The 13,536-nt window shown below is 47.8% G+C and overlaps 1 protein-coding gene across 1 annotated transcript in view; it reads left to right on the forward strand.

Annotated features, from left to right (window-relative positions):
- Nucleotides 1-7,360: 7,360 nt before the first annotated feature.
- Nucleotides 7,361-13,536, forward strand: part of inpp4b (inositol polyphosphate-4-phosphatase type II B) — a gene marked incomplete at its 5' end in the record, with an annotated part of 822,779 nt that continues 816,603 nt past the window's right edge. The window contains one exon of the mRNA XM_084318315.1: nucleotides 7,361-7,367. Coding sequence (XP_084174441.1) covers nucleotides 7,361-7,367 — 7 coding nt within the window. The remainder of the gene's footprint in view (nucleotides 7,368-13,536) is intronic.

Genomic DNA, 13,536 nt, shown 5'->3' on the forward strand with positions numbered 1-13,536 from the left:
AGAAATATGTACATCTACGCAAGCTACCGATCCCACTCATAGACGGTGCTACCCCGACACTGTTGATAGGCTCCGACCATGCAGACCTCATTGTCCCGATAGACCGGGTTCATACCGGACCCAGAGGCTGTCCTGCAGCAGTCGAGACCCGCCTAGGATGGACTCTCCAAGGCCCACTCGCCAAATCTCTCAACCGAACCACAGCCACTAGCTGTCTCCACTCCCGAGTCACAGAGGGAGACACCGCACTCCTGCAGCATGTAGAGAGGCTATGGACCTTAGAACAAATGCCCTTTAAGAACGAAAAGAAAGACATTCGCTCTAAAGACGACATCTACGCCATTAACCTCCTCGAGACGGGAACAAAGAGAGTCCCAGTCAGCGGCGTGTTGAGATACGCCACGCCACTCCTGCGGCGGGAAGGGATGCCTACCTTTCACGCAAAGAAAGACGCCACAGAGCGGTACCTACTAAACACAGAGCGGCGCTTAGCCAAGGACCCCGCCCAAGAAAGTGTATACCGCGCTGAGATTGAGAAGCTCATCACAGCGGGACACGTCACAAAGATTGACATTAAAGAGGCCGACCAGACGACTGAATCGTGGTACGTGCCCCACCACAAGGTTCATCACAACGGCAAAGACCGCATCGTGTTTAACTGCAGCAACCAGATCGGATCCCAAAATCTGAATAAAGAGCTATTGCCCGGTCCTACACTCGGCCCCTCCCTACTAGGCGTACTACTCCGCTTCCGCCAGGACAAGGTGGCTATCAGCGGGGATATCAAAGGGATGTTCCTGCAGGTGAGATTAGTAGAGGAGGACAAGCCCCTGTTGCGGTTCCTATGGAGAGAGAGGCCAGGAGATGAGCACCCAGCCATCTACCAATGGGAAGTCCTCCCTTTCGGAACTACATGCAGCCCATGCTGTGCTACATTTGCACTACAGAGACATGTCGCAGAGGACCCAGCAGTGGACGAAGAGGTCCGACACAGTGTGAAGAACAGCTTCTACGTAGATAACTGTCTACAAAGCGTTTCGACCCAGGAAGAAGCCGAGGCTCTCCTACTTAAACTCCGCGCCTCTCTGATCAAAGGCGGCTTTGATCTCAGGCAGTGGGCCAGCAGCGATCCGCACGTACTGCGCAGCCTCTCCTCCGAGGACAAGGCAGCGAGCAGCGAGACCTGGATGGCCACAATCCCAGGAGAAGCCCAAGAGATGACACTAGGACTAGTGTGGCGCTTCAAAACAGATTCGCTCCACTATAGACACAAACCCCTGACCACGGAGCAGGGAAGGTCGACGGCAATACCGACCACCAGACGGAGTGTGTACAGAACACTCGCCCGACAATATGACCCGTTAGGATGTATACTACCGTACACCACCAGGGCAAAGACGATTGTACGAGCATTGTGGGACAAGGACCAGGGCTGGGACGACCCCATTCCCGCACACCTTGAATCCACCTGGAGAGAGTGGGAGATGGAACTCCACTCACTCCCAGGCGTTAATATACGCCGAAGCTACTTCCCACCCACGGTGAGGCCAGAGACATGTAAAATGGATTTACACGTCTTCAGTGACGCCTCCGAGGTCGCCTACGGATCAGTAGCCTACTTGCGGGCCCAAGAAGAGGGGGGAGAGATCTACACAGCATTCATCCTCGCCCGCTCGAGAATAGCCCCACGCAAGCAACAGTCTATCCCACGTCTAGAGCTCTGCGCAGCCCTCGCAGGAGCGCATCTAGCCACGCTCATCCAACGTGAGCTCACCATTCCGGTGCATAGAACAATCCTGTGGTCAGATTCCACGACAGTACTCGCCTGGATCAAATCGGATTCATGCAAATACAAAGTCTTCGTGGGAGTCAGAGTCACTGAGATTCAAGAGTTAACCGAAGAGTTAACCGGAGAAGCAAACTGGCGCTATGTTGATACAAAACACAACCCAGCTGACGTCATCACCCGGGGAATGTCCCTAGATGACTTAACCCGTCATAACATCTACAGTGACGGACCAGCATTCCTCAAGCTCCCGGAAGGAGATTGGCCCACGCCCACCCCGAGGGAAGCAAGTGACGAGGAGGCTGAGAATAAGAAACCCATGTTCTGTGGATTGAGCACTGTTGTCTCCGCAGACCCCAACATAGACGATTGCATTACCATAGAGAGTGCGCAGCAACGGACGTTCCTGCGGCACCACCCAGAGATTAAGTCCCCCGCTGATATGTCAGCAGCTGACTACGAGGAAGCAGAACTGCTTCTACTGCAACGAGCCCAGAGAGACTCGTTCCCCGATGAACTAGACTGTCTACAGGGAGGAAAGCCCGTCCCATCAGACAGCAGATTGATTCATCTGGCCCCCGAGAGTGACACACATACCCTCATCAGAGTGGGTGGTCGCCTGCGGAGAGCCCCCAATTTACCGGATGACATTAAGTACCCGATCGTATTGAACAGCCGACACAAGGTCACAGAGCTGATTATAAAGAAATACGACGAGGATGTACACCACGCAGGAGCAGAGAGAGTCTTCGCGGAAATCAGACGTCGTTACTGGATACTTCAAGGAAGAGAGGCGGTGCGACGCTTCCAGCGAACCTGTCTAGACTGCCGAAAGTGGCGCGCGCAGCCCAGCATACCACGGATGGCTGACCTACCTCCATGTCGCCTCCGACTCGGCGACAAGCCATTCCACTCAACAGGCATGGATTGTTTTGGCCCGCTGCACATAAAGAAAGGAAGAGGCACCGAGAAGCGGTGGGGTATTGTATTCAAATGCATGACCACCAGAGCGATACATATCGAGCTCCTTCCGACCATGAGCGCAGACTCATTCCTTATGGCCTTCCGAAGATTCACATCACGGAAAGGAAAACCGTTTACATTACATTATTGTCCGATCACGGAACAAACTTCAAAGGCGGAGAAAGAGAGCTGAGGGAGAGCTTCCAAGCTATGGGCCCAGAACTTAAGACCCACCTCGCTCCAGCCCAGATTGACTTCCAATTCAACCCCCCAAACGCACCCCACTTCGGTGGAACTTGGGAACGAGAAGTACGTTCTATAAAGACAGCCCTGTACGCAGTACTTGGGGCCCAGACTGTGGCGGAAGAAGTCCTAATGACAGTCCTCACGGAGATTGAGGGAGTATTGAACTCCAAGCCCCTCGGTTACGTCTCCAGTGATGTAGCAGATGTCGACCCAGTCACCCCCAACACCCTCCTGATGGGGCGGCTAGATCCCGCGTTACCCCAGACAATGTACCGGCCTGAAGAAGAGAACGGCCGACGAATGTGGAGGTACAGCCAAGTATTAGCCGACAAGTTTTGGAGCAGTTTCCTACTGCACTACCTACCGTCTCTACAGACCCGCCAGAAGTGGGTAAAAGAGAGAGACAATTTGACGGAAGGAACAGTCGTCATGATTATTGACCAGTCACTACACAGAGCTATGTGGCCGGCTGGCCGCGTAAGCAAAGTGATCACCGGTGCCGATGGCAAGGTCCGAGCAGCTGAAGTACTCGTCCAGGGGCGCATTTACACCCGTCCTGTGGCGAGGCTCATAGAACTGCCCCGACTCCCAGACACAATCGATGATGACCATGACCCTATGACTTTGTGAGTTGACTGACCCTTACAGCGAACCCTTGAGTGGTAGACAGTGCGGTTAATCTGTCTCTGCTTAACTAATTGGGTTGGGACCAATTAGGGGGCGGCTGTTCTGAAGGATCAGATTAAACCGAATATATATATTTATTTATATATATATATTTAATTGTATTTGTATATCCCCTGATATCCCTTGTATATTCCTTGTACAATATGCATTGAATATCCCTTCTAGTCTACTGAACATCCCATAATAGTCTCCATTCTACCATTGGACGAGACCTTGGTGCCAGGTCGCCATACCCCTCAGACCAGGTTCAATCGTACCGCTCAACATGTATGGACAAGTCCTAGTTCCGCGTAGGAATATGTCTACCGCACCACTAATGGTACTATTTGTTCATAGTGCGTATATATACTGCGCTATTAAAGTAGAGCTTTCCTTTTAGTCCAGTTCCTTACCCTCCAACAGAGTGACAGACGCAAAAGCCTCCCCGCGAACCACGTGTGGGCAGTAAGGCCAATTCGGCCCAGTATCGGCATTGAGACATCGTGTATATTAATATTTGAATAGTCATATTTGGCACTATATCGTCGAGTTGGACGTATTCTATTAAGCTAATAATAGTCTATTCATATGTAGTGCCTCGTGCGGTAAGAGTTCTATAGTAATCAGCACCCCCATCGTTTCGGGCATCAGCTGGACGCTTATCCAGGGTGGTTGACCCCACGTGAAGCTGCACCCGAGGAGCTCCAGGCCAAAGAGCGAGTGGACCTGTATATTGGATTATTCTACCGACGACGGCTAGCCTTCCCCGGCTTGGATTATGCTTTGAGTACTTTGATTATTCTATGGATAAAGGCCAACACTGCGGTGTGTTGGAAATACCCCCCCCGGAGAGGACGACAAGTGAGAAGACGCTCTACACGACGAGGTCGCCTCACGTCTCTCCATCGTGGACCGGAGGACGCCGGCCACAGAGAGTCCAACTGCTTTCATCTGTGGATCGAGGATCGCTGGGCACCGGGTCGCACGACTGTGGGCTCTCCCAGGATACCCTCGGCCAGACGGGATACAGCCAGACTCTACCCCCCCCCCCCCTCCAGCTGTCCTACAAGCAGTCGGAACCTTCCCCTAGTGTATCCAGCTATATAATCATTCAAGTATCATTGCTATTGTTCCCTAAATATTCCAGGTTGTATATTTGCTTCCTGCGCAATCAGAGATTGGACATTCGATATTGATCTACCTACGAATACTCATTTGCCATAAAAGTGCATACTATTTCAAATCATAAATGTAATTAAGTGATCGTTGTACATACCTTTTGCTATGTATTATTAATAAACGCAGACTTTCGACTTGGTACATTTGTGTTGGATCCGTTTCATCAGGTGGGAGTGTTTATCATAATTATTTATACCTAGTACTGGGTGGCCAGAGTCTAAAGTACAAGAGGTAGTGGTAGTAAGTATCATATCTAACAATACAGTCAGGGAATTGTACCCCTCAGTTACAGTCTGGGTGGGGGAACTTGCTTGTCTCTGTTAGGGAACTGTGTCCCTTCCATCCGATGGCGCTGTGCCATTCTCTCGGACAGTCGTTGAGCTTCGGCCTTTACCCTGAGCCAGTCGGCGAGGTCTTGAAGGTTGTACGGGTTTAGGCTAGTCGTGTTGAGGCGACCTCGAACCAGTAGATGCTCCACAAAGCCGTCCCTTAATTGCTCAGGGAGCTTACACAGAAGCCGATCCACATGGCCGTTGACATGACTTCCATCCCGTTAGGTCCTTCCAGCGACGTCAGCATTCCCACTAGCAAGTCGATGCTAAGGGCGAGCTCTGGAATGCTTTGGTATCTCCTGCTTTGAGATCAGGAGCATTCAGTATTGCTGCAATCTCGCTTTGTGCAAGTTGATGCGGCTGTCCATATTGCCGCTGCATGGCCTGCATGGCGGCGGTGTAGGGTTGCGCATAATGCCTGCAGGACTGGGCTATTAGCTTAGCCTCATCTAGAACCAGCTGCTCCATAAGTACACGGTACTTGTAGTGCTCAGAAAGTTCAGTGTGGGCATCGAGTAGGTGGTCCAGCGCCATCTTAAGGTCAGTGAATTCTCTCTCGCTGTCATGGACCAGGATAGGCAGTTTAGGTACAGGGACTGGCTGCCTGGGAGGCTGGAGAGCGTATGAATCCTGTAGTGATGTATACTGGGGCTGACGGACATACTGGACCGGTGGAACTGGTACAGAATAATAGGGTGCTGGACCAGGTGTTGGATGCACCAGCTGATAGGCTGGCTGAGTCGATGGAGCAGGCTGAGGCTGAATCACTGGTTGTGGATGGTGGCTCAGTTGGTGCGGCAGCGATTGATGCACTTGCTGAGCAGGGATGACTTGTGGAGGCTGATATGGTGGTTGTTGATGGTGGCTCAGCTGGTGCAAAAAAGGGAGGTAGGGACCGCACTCGGAATATCGTTGTTTTTTATTTTACAAGTTGTTTAAAGGGCACAAAACGTTTTCAGCTATCCGGCCTTCATCAGTGTGCCGGATGGCTGAAAATGTTTTGTGCCCTTTAAACAACTTATTAATTAATAAAAAACAACGATATTCCGAGTGCGGTCCCTACCTCCCTTTTTTGCATAATTAATGTTGGACTATGCACCTGTCTGAGCGCAGTGGTTACCCCCTTTTTCTACCATAATGGCTCAGCTGGTGCGGCAGCGCTTGATACACTTGCTGAGCAGTGATGATTGGTGGAGGCTGATATGGTGGTTGTGGATAGTGGCTCAGTTGGTGCAACAGTGATTGATGCACTTGCTGAGCAGGGATGACTTGTGGAGTCTGATATGCCCTCGCTGCTGAGACAGTGGTTGTGTATGGGGAAGGCGCCACTGTCCAGGAGGGTAGTTGTTGGGTAGACTGCTGAGGTGCACCTGCTGTATGTTGGCCCACTGGCTGGAGAGCAGCTGCAGTGGGTAACCGTCGTGCAGGGTAGAGCGCGGTTGCAGTCTGGAGTTGATAGTTAGGCTGTGCAGGCGTAGCTGTGGTATATTGATACGCTTGATATGCAGATCTCATTGGCGTAAACTCATACCGGGTCTGTGCGGCCGCTGGTGTGCTGCCATGCCTGCTCTCCACAGTCGATGACAAAGGCTGGTTTGACTGGTAGGTAGGCTGGTAGGTAGGCTGGTATAGGTCCCATTGTCTCGCCTTATCGACTGCTCCTGGTAGTGAGAGGCAGGGAGGGGGCCCGGGCGCAGTGTGGAGCTGGTCATCTGTAGTTGCAAACTCGGTCTGCAGGCAGAGGCAGCTGCTGTGCACTGGCACCTTCGCTGTCGTCTTGTAGAGGCGCAGTATTAGGCATGATGGACGGTGGGAAGCTATAGCCTTGCAGGTGTGCTGGAAGCTGTCGCAGCCTTCCTCCTCCTTGTCTTCCATTTTCATCTGCTGCTGTTCTCTGTGTGTCCATGGCGCCGTCGTGGGTGAAGTTCTCCGGCTCGAAGGACCAATATTGAAGATATATTTGTTTGCAATGTTTGCTGGAGCCACTTCATCCAGACGGCACACCCCGGTCAGAGAGCGGACACAGACACAGAGAACAGTCCTTTGTAGTTTAATGTTGGTATCAAAGGATCAAAGGATGATAGGGTTTCTTCAGTACAGGTGATTTCCATCCACAAGGATGAGAATGATATTGGGTGAATCTAGCCAATTATTGAGTGAGTGGTTTTCATCCAGTTTGTAAGGCTGGATGAACAGTGAGGAATTGAGTGAGTGATTTCCATCCAGGTTGTAAGGCTGGATGGAGTAGTGAGATGTTGAGTGAGTGAGAGAGTGGTATTTTCTTCACGAACACACTCTCATGTGATAGCAGACAGCAGTGGAAACAACATGTGGCGGCAAGATGGCCCCCTGGGCTGTCCAGAGAGATGCCCGACTATAAATAATAGGAACCCCGGGCCATCAAAGAAGTGCCTGAATGGAAATAACAATACACAGCATAACAAATTGTGGGGAATTTAAACAGTATGCATGTTTTTATATTGCTTCTAATATAGTTATTGTCTCTCTTACACAAGCCTTCAGTTAGGTGACCTTGTTGCTGCCTGTACTTCCTGTCTTGATCCGTTATATTTGTATCTTATTAATTTGACAGACTTTGACAGCGAGAGGCTGTGAAACAGAACAAGACAAAAAGAGACATGTTTACTATACAACTGTAATTTCAGATACAATTTCTTCACAATTTAGCATAATTGTTGTTCTTTTAACACTTTGAGTGCCAACGACGAGGACTCTTGTTGTTCGCCACCATGCGTTGAGTGCCAACGACGAGAAATCTCGTTATTTAATCGTTATTGCTTTTATTAGCGATATCCATTCATTTTTCATCAATCTAGCCTCACGTTATCATTGGGACTGGCTCTGACCTCGAAAAGGGAAAATACCGCCTCCTATCGTCTCCCGGATGGTAATGCACCCATTGGATTGGACTCAATGGAAATGCATGGGGGGTAAAAAAAAACCTGGATTCCACATTTTACTTCTCAGGCATGTAACCTGAGACAATTGCATTCATTGTGGACCCTCAGAGCAGCGTGGAATATGTGTTTCGAGGTTGGATTGTTCGATCAATAAACGCAATCGATATTTGGAATGGCGATCAGGAATTGGAATAATCTTTTTGCAGAACATCTGATGTGAGGAGGTAAGGAATCTATTTTACCAGTCTTGGGGTAATCAGATGTTTTTTTTTCACATTTTCCACAACGTGTCCCCTATGTGTGTATGTGTGTATATTGATTGATTGATTGAAAACTTTATTAACAGATTGCAGAATGGGTACAGTACAGTACAGCTCAATACATACAATTGTTAAGGGGATACAGACCAGAGAATGACTTTCGTCTTGTTTACATCAGGGTCCCCCATTTTCAATTCATCGTAACATATATGACATACATGACATACAGATAGACAGTACTGCTACATCTATACATTTATGACATACCAGATTTGTAAATACAGTACTGTTTGTGATACGAAAAGAGTCCAGAAAAAAGAGTATATACATTTGACGTAGAAACTGTACATTGGAGGAGGTTGGGTAGGTGGAGGGGGTGGGGGGGACTGTACATTGGAGGTGGTTGGGTGGGTGGGAGGGTGGGTTGGGTAGGAGTGGGGGGGGGGAGGTTGGGTAGGAGGGGTGGGGGGTACACTGTACAACTGTACAAGCAAAACTGTACATTGGAATATTGACAAGACAATACTTGGTAATTTACTGTACATTGGAGGGGGTTGTGTTAGGACATTTACAGGGGCCAGTTTCGAATTGCAGTCTCCCGTAGGTGTTTTTTGAGAGTGTTTTTGAAAGTAGGTAGTGATTCACATTCCTTTACAGCTTCGGGTAGGGTGTTCTACATTGATGTGGCATAATTGCGAAACGTGTTTAGTCCCTTGTTTGAGCCGAATCTGAGTTTAACATGATTTGTGGAGCTCCCTCTGGTGTTGTGATCGTGGGATTCACTGACCTTTGGGAAGTATTTTGACATGTACATGGGTACCTTGGTCGTGTAGTGTATCTTGTAGACCAGGCCCATTGCAAGTTGCTGTACTCTGTTGTCTACTCTAAGCCATCCTAGGTTGTCAAAGTGGGCAGGGGTGAGGTGGGTTCTAGGAGTAAGGTCAAGCAGTAGTCTGACCAGTTTGTTTTGAGATGTTTGTAATTTTGTTTTTAGCGCCTTTGAGGTGCTTTGGTACCATGAGGTGCAAGCATAGTCATAGTACCCTTGAATGAGTGCTCCTGCCAGAGTCTTCAGGGTATTCTTGTTTACCAGTGAGGAGATCTGGTACAAGAATCGAGTTTGTTGGTTGACTTTTTTTATTACATTGGATGCCATTTTGTCACAAGAAAGATTTGCCTCTAGGATGGAACCCAGGTAGGTAATATCTTCTTTCCTTGTGACAATATTGTCACCCACTGTAACTAAGAAGCCGTCGGTCTTGCTGAGTTTGTTATTTGAACCGAAGAGAATGGACTCTGTTTTGCCCATGTGTAATGATAGTTTGTTATCAGCGAGCCATATGCAGATTTTGCCTAGTTCTGAGCTGAGGGTTTTTTCAACCTGTAACTTGTTCTTGTCAGAGACCAGCAGGGCTGAGTCGTCCGCAAACAGGAACAAGTTGCAGTCACAAGCTGACAACATGTAATTTGCATAAATTAGGAACAGTAGCAGACCTAGTATGCTTCCTTGTGGAATACCACAGCTTACTGTGAGGGGGGGGGGTAGGGTACTGTTTACCTCCACCATCTGCTCTCTCCCCTCCAGGTAGGATTGTATCCAGCTCACTGATAGACTATCAAAACCAATTGCTTTTAGCTTGTCAATCAGAATGGTGTGATTAACAGTGTCGAAGGCCTTTTGTAGGTCCAGCATGACCATGCCGCAGTATTTGCCCGCGTCCACCTCTTGTTTGATGTGGTCGTTTAAATAGAGAAGGCATGTGTCAGTGGAGTGGGATGTTCCTGAAGCCAGATTGGAATTCGTAGATTAGATTTTTTTCCGCAAGGTATTTTTCGACCTGTTCGTATAAAAAATGTTCCATGACTTTCGAGATGGAGGTAAGGATAGAAACAGGGCGGTAGTTGCCTGGGTCTAATTTACTGCCTTTTTTGTGCAGGGGTGTTACTCTCGCAATTTTGAAGTCCTTGGGGACGTGTCCCTGTTTTATGGAGAGGTTTATTATGTGTGTGATGACTGGGGTGATGGCGGCTGCTTAGTCTCTGAGGAATTTGGAGGGGATGTTGTCATGGCCAGTGGCCTTGTTATGTTGGAGGGCGCTCAGTTTTTTGAGTACCTCATCTGTTGTTACCATTTCCAGTTTGAAGTCGTCTTTGTGGACCCCTATAGGTTCTTGTAGTATGCTACTATGTGTTCTACCCCATAATGCCCTGAGTGGGAGGGTAGTTTGTTTACCAGTGTTGTGGCTATGTTTGTGAAGAAACTGTTTAAGTAATTGGCTACATCCAGCTTGTCTGTGATGAGCGTGTTGTCTGCCTTTATGTTTATGTTTGAGAATCTGGTTTTAAGTTTTTTACTGCAGCCTAGTTGGTTATTGAGTAATTTCCAAAGTTCACATGGTTTGTTTTTGTTTTCCTCGGTTTTGTCATTGATGAAATTTTTTTTTGCTGTTTTGATCATGGAGTTTACGTCATTTCTTAGTCTGTTTCTTTCCAGTTTGAGTTCAGTCACGTGGGCTTGGAGTTCACTGCTCGTGCCTATGGTAAGCCTTGACTGACTTTTACGAAACTCAGAGAATTTTTTGTCTTTGGTTTTCATAGCGGTCAGTATTTCAGTGTGCATCCACGGCTCAGCGCGATTTTTTACCCTGGTGGTTCTTTGGGGGGCCATGTTGTTTAGTATCTGTGAAAATTTGGTTTTGAAACCAAGCCATGTTTCTTCAACCAGTGTACCATTGAGCTCATCTGACCAGTCCAGACTCTCCAGTTCAAGGTTAAAGGCCTCGCTAGAGTAGGTTTTGAGGTCTCTAGATGTGACTGTTTTGTGACAGCCAGCCTTTTGTTTTAGCTTTTTGCGGGTACAGAATATCATATAATGATCACTTAACCTGCATGCTATAACCCCTTTATTGGAGATCTTGGACTTGTCAGAAGTCAGGATGAGGTCAATGGTAGTCTGAGTTGACTCACATACACATGTGGGTTGGGTGATTAGCTGGCTGAGGCCGTGCAGATCACAAAACCTATTGTAGGATTTGAAGACGGGTGCATCTTTTTGTTGCATATCCGTGTTCCAATCCCCAATACGAATCTTTTCTGCATCCTCAGCTCCAGCTAAGCACGCATTCCAACACATCATAAAAGCCATTTTGGTCTGGCGGTCTGTAAATTGTGCCGACTAGAACAGATTTAGCCCTTCCAAATAGAATTTCTACAAAAACAGTTTCAATAGCCTCATGATCTAGGTCCGTACGGTTAATGAATTTGGTGTCTATATGAATGTACATACAGACACCTCCTCCATGCCTGTTCCTGTCATTACGGACTATAGAATAGTTCTCCAATTCAATTTCCGGGTCTGTTATTGATGAATCCAGTTTAGTTTCAGAGAAACATAGAATGTTTACCTTACCGCTAATGAAATGTTGCCTTATTTCTGCCAGTTTGTGTCTAAGGCTGTTTACATTAAGATGGAAAATATGAAGTCCGTTTTTATTTGCTGTGTTGTCTATATCCTTGAGAAAAAGGTAGGGTTCTTCTTCTGTGGGGAGCTCTGTGGTGTCCGGGGGGGGGGGGGGATCCTTTGATCAGGGTGGGTGTCCCGCGACGGGGGGGGGGGGAAGGGCTGTGTTGTTATTATTTGGTCCGTGTGTGGGAGGGGGGGGGGGGTGGGTGTGATTCTTTGTCATGTCCTGGTTCCTCTGCTAGCGTCTGTGTTGATTCCGTCTCGGTGCCCGGGTGGTGAAATTCCGTGGGGAGGGGGCAGGGGGCTGCGTTGATTCCATCCCGCCGGCTCCCTGTGGTGAAGACTCGCTGACCGGGTGGCGTTCGGTGGGGGAAGGGCAGGGTCTTGTCTCGTCCTATGTTGTTGTTGTTGAAAAGGATGTTGTTGTCGTTGTTGTTGTTGTTGTTGTTGTTGTTGTTGTTGATCGCGACGGCAGTCGTCACTGCTCCGGTGCCGGGTGGAATGTAGACACCCGACGCCGGTGGTAGGATGTTGTTGTCGTTGAAAGGGATGTTGTTGTCATTGTTGTTGATCGCGACGGTAGTCGTCACTATTTGTGGGAGCCTCTGATTCATCACTTTCTGTTGTAGTCGTGTAACCGGGCCCGGGTTTAATTTAATATCTCCCGCAAGGAGTAGATAAAGGATGATTATCGTCCTTCGATCTAGTTTACCTGCTGGGGGCATTTTCTTCCGCTCCGGATTTGCCGTTAGGAACCCGTGGATAGCTGCGGTTCCAACGGCCAGATGTTTATGCTCCGAGCCGTCGAGGAGGTAAAAGTCATTGTGTCTACCGCTGTCTCTTTCGATTTCTCTTTTATCCAATTCCGTTTGGTTTAGCTTCCTTGGTGAATTAAAGTAATCTGTAATCCATAGTAGGAAGATGATGAAATGTATGAAAAACCTTGTTGCTTTTCCGTGTTGATTAGAGTTGTTGCTGGAATTCTTGCTGGAGCTCAGAGATTTGCGACTGTCCATGGCGAGCGTCTTGGTGTGTGTATATGACGTTAGCACTGACCAGGTCATATATAATAGATTTTTTTCAGCCCGCTTCTCTAGTGTGCATAAGTACACATATACTATCGATAATCTAGCGTTTATTTGAAAACTATTCATAAATCAGCCGGAAAATGACAACGTGTTTTGTGTATTCCAGTAATTGGCTATTTCCGCAGAATCTTTTTTTTTTTCTCGAAATTTCCAAAAACTTCAGTTTTTCTAAACGGTATAAAACGGAAATGTACAGATGAAAAAAATAATAATTTCGTACATGTTGACTGCAAGCAAGTCATTGATAAGCGACGGGCGTATTAGACACATAGCCAGAATATAGAATATATAGCTCAGCGAAAATCATGAAATATCGGAAAATCAGTCCCAAAAGGCAGGCATTCAAGCGATAAATCGTGCGCCCCCTGCTGGCACTCAATGTGTTAACATTAATTTGATTGAGAGAATTTGTGATAGAAATATAAAGATACTGTTTTGTTTTCGTTGTCGTTTTCTCGTTTATACAGCATACTCGTTCGTCCTGCACCTGGATTTCGTTCCCTATTTTCTAAACTAATCTATACTTCTAGCCCACTCCCACCTGTATTTTCTCAGAAACAAAAGAACAAATTAGTCACATGTTTTGGTCATTCATAACATTCATTTCATATAGTTGTTTGATTTTGCCTAAT

This window comes from Notolepis coatsorum (assembly GCF_963971535.1).
Source record: "Notolepis coatsorum genome assembly, chromosome: 7".
NCBI lineage: Eukaryota > Metazoa > Chordata > Actinopteri > Aulopiformes > Paralepididae > Notolepis > Notolepis coatsorum.